The sequence below is a fragment of the Grammomys surdaster genome, unplaced genomic scaffold (assembly GCF_004785775.1).
Source record: "Grammomys surdaster isolate TR1022 unplaced genomic scaffold, NIH_TR_1.0 316518, whole genome shotgun sequence".
Taxonomy (NCBI): Eukaryota; Metazoa; Chordata; class Mammalia; order Rodentia; family Muridae; genus Grammomys; species Grammomys surdaster.
The window spans coordinates 1-18,937 of NW_021626650.1; the positions used below are offsets into that span (position 1 = coordinate 1).

General features: G+C 49.4%; 1 protein-coding gene across 1 annotated transcript; it reads right to left on the reverse strand.

Annotated features, from left to right (window-relative positions):
• Positions 1 to 37: 37 nt before the first annotated feature.
• Positions 38 to 18,576, reverse strand: LOC114616323 (mucin-4-like; the record flags this gene model as incomplete). The annotated part of the gene is given in 18 exon segments (XM_028761820.1): positions 38 to 197; positions 1,033 to 1,214; positions 3,967 to 4,104; positions 5,330 to 5,563; positions 5,916 to 6,017; positions 6,470 to 6,637; positions 6,987 to 7,071; positions 8,403 to 8,614; positions 8,891 to 9,010; positions 9,623 to 9,739; positions 9,909 to 10,088; positions 12,005 to 12,093; positions 13,549 to 13,679; positions 14,397 to 14,552; positions 15,448 to 15,612; positions 16,364 to 16,497; positions 18,100 to 18,228; positions 18,456 to 18,576. Coding segments are annotated over 18 exon segments (2,623 nt in total), but the record flags the coding sequence as incomplete, so codon positions are not given.
• Positions 18,577 to 18,937: the final 361 nt, after the last annotated feature.

Consider the following 18,937-nt stretch of genomic DNA (forward strand, 5'->3'; position numbering starts at 1 on the left):
CCCTTGACAAATCACCTGGACCCTGTCCCAAGCTCACCTGCACAATGACGTCCATCTCCAGTCATATATGGAGGGCAGGCCTGACAGCCCTTCCCAGGAATGCAGTCCACATTAGGGAAGCATGGCTCAATACAGGGGTCCTTAAAGTGTTCACAAAAGCGGCCAAAGGTGTCCTCATCACACTTGCAGCTGGTCACCTGAATAACAGCAGGGATGCTGGTGTCCACAAGCTGAAGAACATCTGCCCTGATGCTTCTGCTGTGAGAAGCCCCGCTGTCTCAGTCCCTCTAGCACCTTCCTGGACAGGCCAAGACTGTGAGTCCCTTCCCAAAGCTACACAATCCCCTGCCTGGCCCTGTAGCAGGCTCTCAGCTTTGCCTCTCTCAGAGTATACCTCCTCCACTGGAATCCTTGGAAGAGTAAGATAGGTAAGAAATGGGGGCGGGGGGAGAGCAAAACCACAAAGCAGAAATAGGCCAAAATCTATGGACTTGGGTCATGAAGCTTGACTGTAAACGTGGATGGAGAGGATTTTCTCCAAACTGAAGAAGGTACAGTTCCTCAGAGAGAGGAAATAACAAACAGCTGGGAGACATAAAGCAGCATCCCATCCCTCCCTTTGCAACCCCAAAGAGAGGTGAGCTATTCTCCATAACGCTCTGTAAGGAGTTCTTGTGTCTGAGCATAGTGGGCTCAGGTCCCCTGGTCTGGAGGGAGTCAGGGCAGCTACGCTGGAAGCTACAGACCTCTATCCAGAAGCACAGGTAAGCCTTCGCGTCCTACTCCTCAGTGCCATGAGGAACCATGGGAAAGGCTGAGGTGAATGTTTTAGGCCTGACAGAATGGGAGGTGCTCTAAGCAATGACGAAAGTTCAACTTCACACACGTGTCTGTGGCCCAAGATGGCCCCTGTACCACTCACCACAGCTCCACCCTCCTCCCTACATACACCTCGCCCAGGAGAGAACACATTCACAGCATTCCTCCACTTGCCCTGCCACACCCCCCATCTCCCCAGTTCCCACTACTCACCTCAAGGGAAGAATTGCCCTCTTTGCTGGTCTCATTGTACAAACACTGGTCCTCCTTGTTGCAGAAGCAAGCCACGGTCTTGGGCTGGAGCACCGATGACAAGTTAGTCCTGACATCCGTTGCTAGAATCTCCAGGGTACATGCTTCTGGGGATGTTGGTGTCCACTGCAAACTCCCATTTACTGTCCAGAGAAAAAGAGACCTCAGTGTCTGGGGAGCTCTCTGCTCTGTGGTCAGTGCATCCTGGCATCTAACACATGGACTACTGAGGTGGTTCTTCTACACCCTCAGGCATCTTGAATTCCACATCATCCGGCATCCTTTTGAGCAGAGCTGGGATTCCCAGGGTGATGGCGGTCATGCTCCAAGCTGGAGGGAGGCCACACCTGCTGAACATGCTGGGTGTAGGTAGAAATACACATAAGGGAAGACCCCTAATGAAGAGGCCCCTAAATGCATCCCTGCCTGTGGCTGTATTAGGATGGGTCATTCTGGGGATCAAGCATGGTCCTGTTAACACATGCTCAAACTGCAGGATGGGATGGCTTCACCTCCCAGCATCTCTTCTGCCTTCTCAGCATTCCTCCTCTAACTTTCCAGGTCTTGGGTACCTCATCAGATGTCAGACTACATGGAATAAAGAACAACTTGGAAGGAACAGAGAGTAGGGGTGGACAGGAGTTAACGCCACACCAACACTTCCCAGGATGCTCAAGGTGGTAGAAAGCCTTGTAATGCCACTGTGTGCCACTGTAGTACCACTGTGTGCCACTGTTGTGCCATAAGAAATGAAGAAAGTATCCACAGAATGACCCCTTCATGATGTGACCCAGTAAAGCAAAATGAGACAGTTTGGTGGTCAGAGCCCAGAGAAAGGTCCCTGATGGTTTTGGTTTAGCACAGAAAGTCACCAACCCTTCCAACTTTGGCCCTTTAACCCAAGTCACAGCTGCCAGCCCGGGGTTATCAGATGCCATTACTAAGAGGGGAAAATGAGCTATTCCAATCCAGAAAATCAGACAAGGAGACAGAAAGCCAGATAAGCCTGGCAAACTGTCGTAAAAACAACAAAAAGCACCAGTGAAGTTATTTGTAGTTTTTTTCTCTTATTCCACAGTGTGTTGTTCTTTTAATAGATATGATAATGCTATAAACTCAGCTATATGATATGCTATAATATCAGCTATATGATATGCTATAATAAATTGATTTATTTTGTGTGGGGGGATACGGAGGCCCGAATGCATGCCACAGTATTCACGTGGTGGTCAGAGGACAGCTTGCAAGGCTTGGTTCTTTCCTTCTAGTGTATAGGTCCCAGGAATGAGACTTAGGCCATCAGGTTTGGTGGCAAGTGTTTTTGCCTGCTGAGCCATCTCACCAGTCCTGAAAACTATTATTATTATAATATTATTATTATTATTATTATTATTATTATTATTACTGTGTTTTTCAAGGAGACATTTATGTGTGTAGCCCTGGCTGTCCTGGAACTTACTCCGTAAATCAAGGCTGGCCTTGAACTCAGAGATCCAAGAGCCTCTATCCCCTGAGTTCTGAGATCAAAGGTGTATACTACCACTGCCAGGCTAAACTAGTCTTTTTATGGTCGTACTTAATTATTCTAATACTTTGGTAAGTCCTCCATGTTGGTTATAAAAATGATGCATGCAGCTGTACAAGGTGGTACATACCTTTAACCCCAGGAGGCAGAGGCAGGCAGGCAGATTTCTGTAAGTTCAAGTCTAGCCTGTTCTACATAGTGAATTCTATGGCAGCCAGGGCTAAATAATGAGACCTTGTCTCAAAAAATGCATGTTATTAAATGAGGTGAAATGACCTTTGCATTACCAGTGTGTGTCCAGGGTCAGTCTACCTACTCAGCTAAATTTATCTACACTCCTCACTGCTACTCTCTTGGGGGAGGAGCCACCCGTTTGAACTATAGATGTTACTTGTTTTTCCTGACACAGGGGGTCATTCTGTATCCCAGACTGGACTTGGTCTCATGGCAATCTCCTTCCTCAGCCTCCCTCCCAGACGGATTACAGGCTTGGGCCGCTGTGACCAGCTGTGAGTATCAATCTTCAGAACTGCTGTTTCTCAGGGGCTGGAGAGATGGCTCAATGGTTAAGAGCACATAGGAGTCAGCACATTCGGAGGACAGGAGTTCAGTTCCCAGCATCTGCCTCAGGTGACTCACACTGCCCGTATAACTCCAGCTCCAGGAGATCCAACACCTCTAGCACCTGTACATACGTCTACTCAGAGGCACATAATTGAAGTTCAAAAGCTTATAATTCCAGGTTTAAGTCCGTGACAGAGGGGGAGGTTGGCTAGTCGTCACATCCAATCAAGAGCAGAGAATGAGTCGCCCATGCTGCCTGCTGCTTGCTTTGCAGCTTTGGCTCTGTCAGTTTCTTCATTCTTAAAGAGTTCAAAGCTTAGCCCATGAATCGGTGCCACCCACGTTCATGGGTCACCATAACTGACAATCAAGACATTCCTCACCTCTGCAATAAACATGCCTGCAGCCTGATCTAAATAATTAGATCAGGCTGATTAGGTCAGCCTGATCAAAATAATTCTTTACTTGAGACCCCCTTCCTCCTTATTCAGGTAATTCTAGGTTGGTTGAAAACCTTGTTCTGGGGCTTAGGTGGGAGAACCTAAAGCTTGTTTGTTGCCTGGGTTACATAGGACGTTTCAAGCCAGCTCGGGCTATTGTAGGGAGACCTTGTCCCAAATAGAGAGAAGGAGGAAGGAGGGAGAAGAAGAGAGAGAGTAAGATGAGGAGAGGAGGGGAAAGAAAGAAAAAAATGTCTGTTGGTCTTAGATATACAGATAAAAAAAAGGCAGGGCGCTGTACAGAATAAAGACACAAGAAAGCCCAAGGTGTCCCCTCCCATCCTATTGCCAGCCGAAGAGTCATACCAAAGAGCTCAAAGCCACCACACTTGTTGAAGAGGCTGAATGTGACATCCTTAGAGTCGCTGGTGATCTCAGTGGTCACTGTCCGCCCCTTGTAGGCTTGGATCTTGCTGCTGCAGTTGATAAAGGGTGGATATTGATCTGAAACAGAAACACGGAGACTGGTTATGCACAGGGCGCTCTAAACAGAGGAACACGGAGACTGGCTATGCACAGGGCGCACCTCACTCTTCCCTTTCCACTCCTTCTCCATGGCTCTTCCTACAAGTCTTCACCTAGCCTGCAGCCGGCCTCCCGGAGCAGGACTCAGTCTTCCTCCTTAATCTGCAAACTTTGCAGAGCATGGGTCTGTACTGCCCACTGTCTAACCTTTAGGCTCCCTTTTTCTTTTTTTATATATTCTTTTTGAAGTTAGAATTGTATTTTTATTGTGTGTGTGCATCAACGTTTTGCCGGTACACATGTGTGTCGGTGTAAAGGTGTCGGTGTAAAGGTGTCAGTGTAAAGGTGCTGGATCATCTGCAACTAGAGCTACAGAGAGATCTGAGCCACTATGTGGGTGCTGGGAACTGAACCCCACTCCTCTGGAAGATCAGCCATTGATCTTAACTGCTGAGCCATCTCTCCAGCCCCAAGTCTCCTGAACAGAATGCCACACTGGGCCTTGAGAACAGATGGTCAGTTTTACCCCTGATAAGAGCTGAAATCCATGAGGTGGTATGTAGACGGACATTCAATCTTCCCAGAAAGAGAAGTCAAACTCTCTCAATGCTCTGTATCTCAGAAGCCTGTTATTTCCATCCCATTGCATATTAATATGTTTTGTCAATAGATTTCTTGAGCATGATATACAGGTGGCACTAATTTCTATAATGAACAAGTGATAGAAAAAGAGGCCTAAGGAAATTATAAATTATAAAGCAGTCTTAGTAGTTATAAATGCTAAAAAAAAAATCAGGAGAAGGAGGAGTATGAACAAATGTGAAATATAAGACACGGTGGTCCGTGGGGGCTTAAGAAGGCAGTGTCAAAAGTAGAGAGAACACGCCTGTGGCTGTCTGAGGAAAGAGCCTTTCAGGCAAGAGAAAGTCATGTGCAAAATTTCCAATGAGCTCAAAGAAGCCAGTGGGGTGGAGGGAGGGGGAGGAGAAGGGGGTGTCAGGAAAGGAGTTCTGGGTGGCGGAGGAGACAGTGCCTAGGGCAGTGAAGGGAAGGCTGCTGTCCGTCAGAGGCCCTGAGTGAGCTGGGAGGGTTTGGTCCACTAAAGGAATGAAAATGTGGAGCTTGGAGGAGTGTCATGGAGTGTGGGTCCTCGTCTGCTCCCCATCTCTGGAAAGGTCTCTCTGACCTTCCTTGTGTCACTTACTGAGTGTGTCATTCAGGTTCTGGAATGTTCTAAAGATGGAGTTGGTGCTTTGTCCAATACTTCTGTTTCCCGTGGCCAGAATGTCAAACTGGCACTGTTTGTCACCATTGCACACAGAGGTCAAGTCTTCACTTGAGGAGCTCTTATTCGACAGTTGGGACAAAAAGATGGGGGTGAACTTGGTAGGCAGAGGATCTGTCCTCGTCCCAAGGAGGCCTGTCCCGTTGACTTGCCCTGTAACACAGGAGGTACGAGGGTGGTATGAGACTCCAGTCATATTTCAGTTGTGCCCACCCCTAACCCTCTGTATATCGCTCTGTGCGTGAGGGGGTGGCATGGGAGCTGGTAGGGACAGGATGGCTTCAGAGTCTGGAAATCCCTGCTTCAGTGAGTGAAGACCACTCACTCCTCCCTTCCTGGAAGAGACATGCAACTAGGGTGCATGCAGGGGACAGACATGGGACAGTGGCGAAATCTTTAGACCTCACTAAGGATGCATAAGATTCCCACAGGCACAAGGAAGGCAGCACAGCAGCTCCCTCACTGACTGCCCAGTGGACCAGAGACTGAGGATCCCCAGACTCACATGTCATTCCGTAGTGGAAAAGGGTCTCCTCAGAGCTGTCTGAGGGGATGGTGGAGCCATTGGGCATCCTGAAGTCATCTTCTGGATTGTCATTCCAGACTCCTGTGGGACAGAGCAGGACGTTCACCACCACAAGCCTCCCTTCTCCAGGGAGCATTCAACAGGGCAGCTGGATCTGTCCCAGGTCTAGGGTCCCAGGAGGTGGGAGAGGACCGTGCACTCACACTTAGCCATTGTGCTTTAAAAAGGGAGGAAGAAGCCAAGAAGACTATGGGGGAGACAGGAAGAAGGAAGGAGACAAGACTGAAAACAGGAAACGTAGGGAGGGGGAGGGGAGGAAAGGAACAGCTGAGCCTTCCCCTTCCCCATAGCATCTCCTTCATGTTCCCTTTAAAAAAAAAAAAAAAAAAGGCAAACAGGAAATTAGCCTAAACAGTGTGTGAAGGAGCCCTCTCTGTGCCCTAGGGGGCTGAGGAACAACTGAGCAGGGCAGGGAAGTCCGAGGCCCGTGGGAGGGGTAGCTGCCTTGGTATAGTCTGAGCTCTGGTTCTTACCCAGAAGGCCCTCTGTGTGGTTGCGGTACTCCTCTGATAGGCTGGAGGAAGCATGAAGGATGTTGGAGAGTGCAATCACGGAGATAGTCACTGTCCCATCAAAGTTGGCTGAGACTTGGGAGCCATTTTGGGTCAGCAGAATACCAGTGGTATTGAATTTGGGCAAGTCTGGAAGACAGGACAACGAGTGACACCGCAGCCAGCATACCCCTTGGACTCGGCAGCAGTGACGACTCATGGCACAGAGGGCACTGGGATACCCTGACCACACTTCAATTAAAGGCCCCACACCATCCAGACCAGCTCTAGACCCTTCTTCCTTCTCAGGTAGGAAACGAGGAAAGCGCTATGCCCAGGCTGGGTGAAGGTCTTCCAGTGTGGCAGTTTAGGGACAGCAGGTGGGACAAACATTCTGTTCTTCTGGGTGTTGTAGCCTCTACCCTCTCCCCCTGAGCACCCCACTCCCAGGGGGCTGAGGATGTATAGTGGGGCACACGCTGACAATTACTGAGCCTACCTTTGGCGTCGCTGGTGTTAAAGGCCACAGTCTGGTTATTGCATACAACTCGGATCGTGTTATTGGGCTCAAGAAACCACTGAACCTGGAAAAGAATTGGAGGAGGCCTAGGCCCAACCACAGACAAAGCAGAGGCCTGGAAGTGAGGCTCTAGAGAGCAATCAAGGCTAAAATCTGGGCCAGATATGCAGACATGGAGAGCTCAGTGGGAGCCAGGCTATCTCACAGCAGTCTTGTGGAGCAGTCAATACCCCTGTCCCCATTGCGTCATAAGCAAACAGTGACGCCAGAAGCTCACTGGTAGCCCAGCGATTGTGTCAACACCAAACAGTAATCGATGATATGTATTGTAATCCTGTCACTGGGTTTTACTCTGCTCTCTCCTATAGATGTGTTCTCTCTCCCTTTGTTCCAGGATATAGTATCACCATGAAAACACATCTCTGGTTGTGTTTATGTGAGTGTTTCCAGAGATATTTAACTGAGAAGGGAAAATCTACTCCAAATGTGGGCAGGATCATTGCATGGGCTGGGGACCCAGACTGAGTAAAAAGGAGAGAGCTGAGCCCCAGCGTCCATCCCACTGTGACTGCAGATACAGTATGTCACCAGCCCCCTCACATACTCCTGGTGCCATGATGTGCTGACTTCACCCATAAACTGTGAACCAAAATAAACCCTTTGTCCTAATTAGGGTTACTATTGCTGTGAAGAGACACCAGGACTGGAGCAACCTGGGGAGGGAAGGGTTAATTTGGCTTATGCTTCTACTGTTCATCAGAAGGAAGTCAGGACAGGAACTCAAGCAGGGCAGGAACCTGAAGGCAGGAGCTGACGCAGAGGCCATGGAGGGATGCTGCTCACTGGCTTGCTCCTCTTGCTTGCTCAGTCTGCTTTCTTATAGAACCCAGGACCACCGGCCCAGGGATGGCACCACCCACAGTGGGCTGGGCCCTCCCCCATCAATCACTAATTAAGAAAATGCCCTGCAGGCTTGCCTGCAGCCCACCCTTATGGAGGCATTTATTTTTCTTTCTTTTTTCTCTGTATAGCTCTGGCTGTCCTGGAACTCTCTCTGTAGACCAGGCTGGCCTCGAACTCAGAAATTCGTCTGCTTCTGCCTCTCAAGTGCTGGGATTAAAGGCGTGTGCCACCACTGCCTGGCAGGGAGGCATTTTCTTAATCGAGATTCCCTCCTCTCAGATGACTCCGACTTTGAAGTGATAGAAAATTATCCAGCACGCCCTTGCTTCCTTAAGTGGTTCCCTGTCGTGTACTTAGGCACAGCAGTGAGAAAAGTAGACAAGGGATCTCTCCTCCTTTCTTTATACTCTTCCTCTTCCAGTGTCCAGCTGACGGTCCCCGAGGAGTTCCGGTAAGGGAACGCAAGGATACCCTGGATACCCCCTCACTTACTGTGATGGGAGACTTCAGGCTGCTAGTGTTGTATTGAGCTGCAAAGGCAATGAAGTTAGTGGCGCTGGCAGAGCCAGTCTGGGCAGTGCAGCCCTCTAGCAGGAATGAAGAACTTCTGTCCTGGGCCTGTACCAGCAGGAAGTCCCCCAGCCCGTTGAAGGTGTAGTTGGCATTATCCAAAGTGGTGATGTGCGGATCACCAAATGTCCAAGCTAAAAGAAAGGAGGTTACACGTTAGTCAATTAGGGCCGTGGTCTCAGACTCCCAGCAGGTAGGGCTTCCGTCATGGTGGACTCAAGCTTGGGCAAATTCTCAGGGCATCAAGAGTCTACCCAAAGTCCTCTTCACTTGTAGCCCCTGGCCTAAGTCCTCACCCCTTTGCAAAAGCCATGTCCAAAGTCCCTCTGTTTACTGTTAGCTTCACACAAGACCTGTCAACATCATCCCTGTGGCTGCAGTTCATGATCCACCTCAGCCATGATGCTCACCAGGCCGTGGGGGTCTGTATCCAGCGCAGCTAATGCGGGGCCGCCTGCGCCGGTACCGGACACAGAACGAGGGCTTATCGTTCCAGCGGCAGCACCAGTTCTGCGCCTCCTGTTCCTCATCTGTGGAGAAGAATAGTTTGTCAGAGGGCAGGGGCTCCGGGGAAGCAACTGGCATGTTTGGAAGAGTGTGGTGGTATCAGCAGCAAGAGTATGCCCTTGGAGTCAGGCATGGCACAGTACATATCCTTTCATGCCTAAATGGCTGTCAGTGACCTATGATCAAATGACATTGTATGTCCTCTTTGAATGAATGGTGGGGTTATTACATAGCAGGGCACATGGTACAAGCCCTCAGAGACCAGCAAAGATGATAGTATGAAGACACTAGAAACTAGAGTAGTCCCAAGGGTGGGCAGATGCAAGCTCTCCTGGCCTCTTCTCCTCTGTGTACCCTGGCTCCCTTAGAAGGTCTCTAGGATGAGGTGATTCTAAGATTCCCCACTCCAGGCTGAGGGCTCAGGCCAGATGAAGATGGAAAAAGACACATTCTGCCCTAATCTGAAAGAAGACAAAGAAGATACCAGCTTCTGAATTTCTCAGGATGGATTAGGGTATTGGGATGACAGCGGAAGCATCTGGGAAGCACTGGAGCCAAGAGGCTTCATCCTGAAGTCCCATAGCTAGTCTGAGAAGAGCCGAAGGCGGGGTTGAGAGCTCCAGGAAGATACATACCAAACTGCCAAGGACTGTGCATTCTCCAGCCTTCTCGAAACTCTCCCCGGGTGCCATAGCTGCAGCACACGCCCCCTCGCCCGGAGGAGAAGCTGCACAGCTGCCTGTCCCACCAACCTGCAATGAGACCAGACGTCCTCAGCCCAGAAGCTTGTGGCAAGGAGACAGGCAGGGCTGTCGGTGTGTGTGACGGAGGAGGATGCTCAGGGTGCCTGCGAGAGGGCAGGACAGGTGTGAGCAGAGGCGATGGTCAGTGAGTTTGTGAAGGGCAGGAAGGAGGTATCACCTGTGTTCATGCGCCGGAACCGGAAGTCCCGTTGTCCCTGCTGCCAGGAGCAAGGGCAGGTAATCTGGCTCCAGCCCCAGCTGGGCTGCTGAGGCTGACTCTCCAGCCACCACAGACACTTGAGCCGGTAGTTGGGCCGCACCTCCCTGTGTAGCCTGTAGACCTGTAGTCCCCGGATGCCTGAGAAACAAGGAAAGCAGTGCTTATTACAGGACACGGGCTGCCTGCCGGCTCAGCTTCAGTTTTAGGCTCCGTGCAAACTCATGGCTGTGTCCTCCATCCATCATGTCCTGCTTTTCTGGCTAGCTCTTCCTAGGAAGACTTCAGACTGGCAATGATTTATCTCCAAACCACCTTGAACAGAAGCTTCAAACACTTCAAATCTTAGACCTTAGGACAAAACTCTGGGACAAGTGCTGGGCAGGGGGGCATTACTATGATCAACTTGACCTACCTACCTACCTTCCTTCCTTCCTCCCCCTCTCTTGTGGTCTCTCTTGCACTCTCTCACTCTCTTGCTTTCTCTCTCTGACCTCTTTCCTCTCTCTCTCTCTCTCTCTCTCTCTCTCTCTCTCTCTCTCTCTCTCTCTCCTGTGCTCTCTCTTTCTCTTGCTCTCTCTTACTCTCTCTCTCTTGCTCTCTCTCTCTCTCTCACACACACACACACACACACACACACTCTCTCTCTCTTGCTCTCTCTCTCTCTCACTGTCTCTCTATCTTTCACTCTTGCTCTCTCTCTTTCTCTTGCTAGCTCACTCTCACTCTCTGTCCTGCCTTCTACTTCCCAAGCCACTTCACTTCCTCCCCCTAGAGACACACGTCTGCCCAGTCACGCCACCAGACACTCCATTTCATGATGCACCCTCCCCTTCCCTTTCAGTGGCCAAAGCCAACCAGGACAGACAGAGGTCCATGCCCAGCAACCAGCTGGAAGCCACAGAGAAGGTAGCATGCTAGTGGAGCCTTGTCCTAACACTGTGAGTCTGGGAAAGCCTCCTTTGGGCCCAGACACCATCTTGGTAAGGGAGAAGTAACCAGAAAAATCTTCAGTGGGGGTGGTGGTGGTGGTGGTGGTGGTGGTAAAGTTCAAGCCTTCAATTCATTGGAAGTTTCATACTGTATACACAACTTTAGGGAGAGGAGTGGACTCTAGAGATTCCTCCCACCCCTGAACAAAATATGATCTAGTATATGAGATTTTCAACCCTGTATCCACATGAATGAAACAACTGTTTTCAGAAGAATAACATTTCTTATAATGCTCTACACACACACACACACACACACGCTCCATGAAATACCTAAGACACAAACTGATGTGTCTGACAAAGAGCCCTGATCTAACAGAGACCTCTTCCACAGGGTGGTACCCACCTGTCATCTGACCCAACTTATGTGTCTGATTGCCAAACATCTTTGTCCCAGATCAAATAGACCTGGGCTCACACTTTACAATCTGCATGACTGAATGCTAGCATGCCCTTTTCTCCATCACATTTTGGAAGCTGACATTTCTTTCCTGTTGGAGCCTCCGAATATTAGACTGAGTCTCGGAGGAAGCGCCACGGTCTGACGGTCTGCCTCTGGACACCAGGGTCTCCATCACAGTGAGTGTTTGTTGAGAGCCAACATGATTGACCTTCTTTCTTTTCATTTTTCTGTCTGTTAACCTACTGTCTGGCAGTTAGTAAGTGTGGTAAATGTTAACGGAGTGAATGCCGGCATTTTGGAATGCCTCTTGGTGGACCTCCTTAAGGACCTCACTCCAGCTCTGGCATGGGACATCTATATGGATTATCCTAACTTCACACCTATCTCCCTTCCTGCAATGACCTTGTCGTCCTTAATGCAGGATCAGAATGCCTACAGATAGACAGCCTGGGTTTGGCTCTTCTACGGAATGAGATTTATAAGGACTGAGGGTGTGGAAAGAAGAGGTCCAGGCAGGATCAGCTGCGGATGCGCCTGTCAGTCTATGCAGGATGCTCTTCAGAGTGAAGGAGAGGCTACATCTGTCTAGGACTGTCATGGCATATGCTGTAGAGGGCAAGGAAGACTGAAGCCAGCTCATATATGGTGGGTGGCACTTTTACCTAATCTGGAATTCAGGAATCGATCTGGACGGTACTTCTCCATTGCTGGCCGGAATGTCAGCAGGCTGTTTTCAAAATACCCATCTCCACTGCAGGCAAAGGAAAGACTCTCAGGCCTCTGTGTCACACTCAGGCTCTTTGCTCTCATTTTGAAAGCTACTCATACGTTGAGTTTGTCAGTCATCCCAGCTAGGCCCCAGTCAGCAGCTGGTAGCCTGTGACTCAGTCAGGTAGGCAGCCAGATTGAGCCACAGTCCCAGTACTAAGGGGAAGAAGGAAGAGAAGATGGATGGGGGTGGGAGCTGCTTTATCCCGTATCTCATCAGGGAGAGTGAGACACCAGCAGACTCACTCGGTACACACAGGGCGTGGGAGCTGCAGAGTTGAGGCCAGGTTTCCCTTTGTTTCCCTTGGAGCTGTCTAAGGACATACTGCAGGGGACGCTTCGAGGTCAGCTTCTGGGTCAGGCAGTCACTTTCAGTTGTTGATTTTGCACTTACTAACTTGGCGGTCTGGTCTGACTTTGGGGGTTTTTATCTGGGTGAAAGGGACTTCAGTTGTACCTACATCAGAGCATTTTAAGGCTTCAATGCAGTGACATTTGTAAATCCCTCAGATCTGAGTGGAGACCACATTCAAGGGCCACCTGCACTGTCACAGTGTGGATCCAGGAAGGAAGTCTGCAGCAGCAGCCCCACTGCCACTGCAGGAGCATGTCCACAGAAAGCGACGCCTGATCTTTGCTCTACAGTCACACAGGCTAGCGGACAAATGCACACATGATGTCTCTGTTGAGTTCACTGCAGACGGTGTGAAACTGCTGGCTGCCTGGGTAATTACATGCTTTCCTCCTTCACTGCACATCAAAAGCCAATCAAAGCCATGCTAGGCAGGCTGAACACATCCTAATGTAAAAGAAACCCATCTGTGACAATTGCCCAGTGACAGATCATGCATGACCTTCACAACCAATTGCCACACAAGCAGGCTGCTGGGAGCTGTTTGTTCAGAGGCTGTGGTTCCTTCATGTGTAGGAGCCCACACTGCAGCCAGCCATAGCCCTTCTCCTCACTTCCTTCCCCACCTAACCTGCAGGAATCACAAATTCCACTGGGGGGTGGGGGGCTGTGTTCTGATGCCCACTTTGCCACTGTGAAACTCTCTAACTTTAGGCAAATGACTCATCTGCTTGAACCTAAGTTTTCTTACCTAGAGGATAATGGTTTCATCTGTAGGATAGTCATCAGCTATCATGGGTGGCAGTGATCACCAAAACAAACAAACCATAAATAAATAATGTCTATGATGTAATAGGTATAAAGAGTGGTGGCTAGCTGAGAAGTCAGCGAATGTCAGTGGAAAGACCAAGGAGGTCAAAGGTTAAAAGGACTCTGGTACACAGGTGTTGGAATAGGAACAGTGCCAGGACGAATGGGGGCTTTTTCCTCAGGCAGAGCTGCGTGTTCAAGGATGGGATGGGAGTGTGAGCAGGGCACACTTAGCTCACACAGTCCAGTGCTGACAGCAAGCGGATCCTGTCTTACCTGGAGAAGCCAATAAGCACTCGGTTGTACGGTCCCTGGGTCACATCCCACCTCATGCCACCGCTCTGGTAGAGAAACAGGGCGTAGGACCTGCTCCCATCTGTGGAGAGGATGGCTTGGTAGGTATTGGTCTAGATGTTTGAGAGAGACAAATGGAGATGACTATGAGATATCTGAGGTTTCCTCCCTAGTGTCCCCACACCTCTGAGCAGACACAGGGACATCACCTGTCCCTGGTCCACCCAGGCTGCATGTGCGGTCACGCTTGCTGTGGTTAGGGCAGCATTTACCGTGGGTGCAGAAGTGCTTAGCATGCCCTGTTTCCTTTTTCGTAACTTTTTTTCAGGGAGAGGAGATAAAGGGCTGTGGGTTGCAATCCAGTTAGAAGGGGTCTTGTAAGAGAGATACAGGAACCTGAGTGGTTAGACAAGACCACAGAGCTGAGAGAGAGGCCCTCCTTATCTCCCTCTGGGTATGTAAGGGCATTGTCCAGGGGTTCCCTCCACTTGTGTGGCGTGGAGAACTTATACATGCCCTATGGAAGATAGGTAGTCGATGACGTGTTTGTTGAGTGCCATGTACTGATGCTTTGCTATAGCTAAGGAAAGCTGGCTCGTGTGAGTCACACGAAGTTGTCAGTCACCAGACATTCGTGTAAATTCAGTTGAGGTTTCTGACGTGAGGCAGGCCTGGCCCACTGTGTGCACTCAGTAGACCATGCTCTTGAGGGATAGTATAACCAGCAGTCTTTTCTCCAGTCAGGGTATTCTGGAAAGGTAGCTCCCACCTAGGGTTATGAGATGTTCGGCTCCCAGAAGGGTCACAGGACTTGTCCATGATCCACTCACCCCAGAGCTCCCCTGGGCAGGATAGGCAGGAACACTGACCCAGGTGACCTTCAGTGTCCACTTGGCTTTGAAACTCCAGTCACTTGTGTCCTCGCTAATCAAGGTCTCCACCTCACGGATTAGCTGATGGTGTTCATTGTAAAATGTGACATATTCCTAGGAAAGGAAGGCGGGTAAGAACAAGGAAGCAAGGGGCCCTTAAATGTCCATAAGGCATCAGTTCTGACCCTTTGGGGGGGGAGGGGCGGGTCAAACGATCCTTTCACAGGGGTCGCATATCAGATATTTACAGTATGATATGTAACAGTAGCGAAATTACAGGTATGAAGTAGCAATGACATAATTATATGGCTTGGGGGCACTACAACCTGAAGAACCATATTAAAGGGCAGCACGAGGAAGGCTGAGAACCACTGTCCTGAGGAATCCCTGCTGCCTGCTTGGGGACGCTAGTCACTTCGGTGCCCATGGCTGCCTTGCATCTTTCCCCCAAGTCTGAATTTTTACAAGCCCTTTTCTTTTAAGATCAATTTAAGTTTAGGCTGCAGGAAAATCTGGGGCACGTGAACTACAGGGTCCCCATCCAGAAAGTCAAGCCTTCTGGAATTGAACTGATGCATCTCTTAGTTCAAATCGGCTTGCATGGTCTGACCAGATGTGTCTAGTTTTACATTCCCATGTCTAGCTTGTAACTCCCTAAGGACAGGTGCAGGTCTGTCCATCTTTGAAACTGAGGTAGAGCTTTGTCTGCAGCAGGCACACAAAACATATTTGCTATGACGGCTGCTGCTACACACTTTCCCAGGCTGGGATAGTTAACTTAATTCAGGACTCAACCTCTATGCCTGTCACACGCAGGTCTTCACATGGTTGGAGTAGGGTGTTCCAGAGTCTACTTAGCATTCTTTCTCGGCTTCCTCTGCACCCTGTATGTAAACTTCAGTCCCTTTCCAGGAAAATCTAGGCTAGGATACAATGCCCTTGAAGTGCCCTTGATCCCTCCAGGCAAGATGCTGGAAGCTCCTGACTGTCAAGTTCTCGAATGACCCACCTGGTAAAATATGGCTCCTCTGGAGCTGGAGAAATCAGCATCACCCCAGAATGGGGCCACCATGGCCACATGCTCCATTCCTGTGAAGCTTCTTTGAGGTGGGTTGGGGTAGGAGAAGACATCGTAGTCTGACTCTGGGAAAATGATTTGACCATTATCTGTAAACTGAGCACAAGTGTTCTTGGTTAGGGAGGGATGAGGGAAGGGTTATCCTAGTCTAGGGTCTGTTCCTCAGAAGAGCTCCCCCTAAGAGACCATCTGTGCAGAGGGTTAGAGGTGTCAACCTCTGTGGTTCTCTTGTGTACTCCTTGCCTTCCAGGAGTATTCAAAACCTAGAAACCTCACAAATACTCATCCCTATCAGGACATCCCCTTATCAGTCCAAAGTAGTGGACGGTGTCCTGCCTCTGTGGTGCACCCCAGCTTTCCTCAGAACAAAGCCCTCTTAGTAAAGTGCCTCGCCCTATCTTGAAGCTTGTGACATATCAGATGAGGGTAACGGAGTCAACACCCTCATTTCTGTCACTGTGCTGAGCTCTCATTGGGAGATCCTACTCCTTGAGGACAAGAGGAACTAGGATCACCTTTCCTAGGGAAGTAACCCCTGGGAAATAGAAATGGTGAGAACCAATCAAGTTTCTGAGCTTAGCTTCTTCCTCATTAAAAAAAAAAAAAAAAAAAAAGCTTGTGAAACAGCCACAGTCCCTTTTTAGCAGGGTAAGGATGCTTTTGTCCACACGGGCAGGGAGGTGTGGCTTTCCACAACTAGAAACTCTGACATAAAAGAAAGCACAAAAGTGTTATACAACAAAGTGACCTCCATTCTTCTGCTCTGTTATGAGCCATCTCTGCAGAGAGACGGGGCCCAGAGAACACAGGCCACAGACATGACACAAGGCTACAGTCAGAGACTTACGTAGAAGGAATCCCGCAGGGAGGAGCCGAGAGGAAAGCCAATCTGGATCTTGAAGACTGGTGAGTTAAAATCCACAGTCCTGAGAAACAATTTGCTGTCTCCAGCTTCAGACCCTTAGGGGAATAGAGAAATGCCTAGGCCAGGACAGAGGAGAGAGAAGAGTCCTTGAGGGTCTTCCCTCCCTTCAGGTTCAGAAGGATCCTGAGAGAGCTTCCCCTAACCTGCCCCTTACCTGTCCCGTCTTCCAGAAGTGACCCTGTAGGCCTTACTCTTCGTTCTACCTCTCCATACACATCTCCTTTACTTCTCAGCTGGGACCCTCATCATCCCTCAGGTTAGAGGATCCTGACATAACAGTCCTGCTGTTAGGCTATCACCATGGGATATCCTCTGATCAGGAAGTCAGGACTACTAAAGGGTGAAAAGACGAAACTCCAAAACAGCAAAGACTAGTCGCTTAAAGACCTTTTCATAAAATGACACCTGTTTTCTACAGTGGTACTTCTCCAGATAAATTTGAAGATCCCCACTCCAGAATTGCCCAAGGCCGCCCTGTATGTCCTCAGATTCCAGTTTGGGAAACTTTGTGTTTCTCGAGTGGCTCTAACTCTATACTGCATGGCTTTGATTGGCTTAGCACAGTCTCTTGGCTTCCTTGTTTGACCCTCCCAAGTTTATTCATACCAGCCACCACTAGGCAGAGCTATACTCTTCCTGGTTCCCTTACCCACACAGTTCTTGGGCAATTCCAAATGCTTTGGAACCCTCTACCCAACCCAACACAAGGACCGTCATTTCGCTCCCGTGACTTTATTTATTTATTTTTTTAAATATTTATTTATTTATTTTATTGACGAGTACACTGTAGCTGTCTTCAGACACACCAGAAGAGGGCATCCAATCTCATTACAGATGGTTGTGAGCCACCATGTGGTTGCTGGGATTTGAACTCAGGACCTCTGGAAGAGCAGTCAGTGCTCTTAACCGCTGAGCCATCTCTCCAGCCCTCTCCCGTGACTTTATTCCAGCTGCTCAGACCATTTTCCTGTCTAGGGTGCTCTCCCTCTCCCCGAGTTCTCACCAGGAAGCCTCCTGTTCACTTCTACCCTATTTCCATATCCCTTACTGTGATTGTCCCTAGTATCCTGGTCTTTCATCAGTCCATGAACATTTTCCTATCTCCACCTCCCAGCAAAATGCAATGCACAAAATAGCCTTCGGTACCCAGTTTTGAGGCTGTCTCCTTGTTTCCTGTAATCTCTCGTCCCAGAGAGCAGAGACTGTGAGTAAGCAAGCAGAGTGAGAATGAGCATTCATCTCTGATCTCTCTAGGACAGTGGTTCTCAACCTTCCTAATGCTGTGACCCTCAGGCTGTAGTGACCCCCAACCATAAAATTATTTTTGTTGCTATTTCATAACTGTAATTGTGCTACTGTTAAGAATTGTAAGGTAAATATTTGTGTTTTCTGATGAGCTTAGGCAACTCCTGTGAAAGGGTTGCTTGACCCTCAAAGTGTCATGACCCACAGGTTGAGATCCACTGGTCTAGAGGAACCACAGGAGAAAGGGTGGATTATTTGTGGCCTGAATGGGACAGAGTAAAATTTAAAAAATGGACCCCTCAGTCACACACAAAAATCTAAATTGGCAAATGTAGCCTAGCAACCACAGCTAGAGCCTTTCCATGCAGCTCAGGTAGAAGACACCCGGGTTCTACCTCATTGGTATCACTCACCCTGATCTGGTAAAGGAGGGGCTGGAGGCACTGTGGACCTGGAGGCTGTGGTGCTCATGGGATTAGTAAGGGTCGAGGGGGTGGCTGAGACTGTCGTGCTTCTGTCATTGTCCGTCTTCGTGGTCAATCCTGGACATATAGGGAGAGAAGACAGGAGTGGGTTTTACATCAGAGAACATGAGAGTCACAGAAAATGAGGAGCTGGGAGAGACAGCTAAAACGTTTGTCTCTACATCGGTCAACAGCCAGCGCCTCTGAGCATAAGCATAGAAGGCAGAAGGAATGGAGCGCTATTCACAATTAACCATTGGGAACCTTACTTCACCCTTGCCTGTAATGTTAGGTAGCTGACCCACCTGAGGAGGACATCCCATGAGAAGAGGTCTCTGTCACAGTGGGTCCAGGTGAAGAGGAAGAATGCTTTTCTGTGGTCACCTCTGTGAGGATGCTGTTTTGAGACGAGCTGGACGTCTCCATGCCTTGAGTCCAGTAACTCTGAGAATGTGTGGATAATCGCTGAGTAGGACTGCTGTCCACTACTGTGGACAGTCCGCCTAGAGTAGTACTTGCGACTCTTGTTGTCATCACACTGACGCTGCCAGTTACAAGGGTGTGCCCTGTGTTCCCTGAAGTGGAGTGTGTGGTGGTGAATATGTCTGATGTGTCTAAAGGTGGGGAATACTTGCTCGAAGTAGATGGGGTAGTTATTTTCCCTGAGGAGGGTGTTCCCCAAGAAACTGTCTGTGTTTGAGTGGATCCCCTTGAGAATGAGGAAAGACCTGATGTGGTCACCTCTGTGGCTGTGGTGGTTTGAGGTTTGCTGGTGGTCTTCATGGTT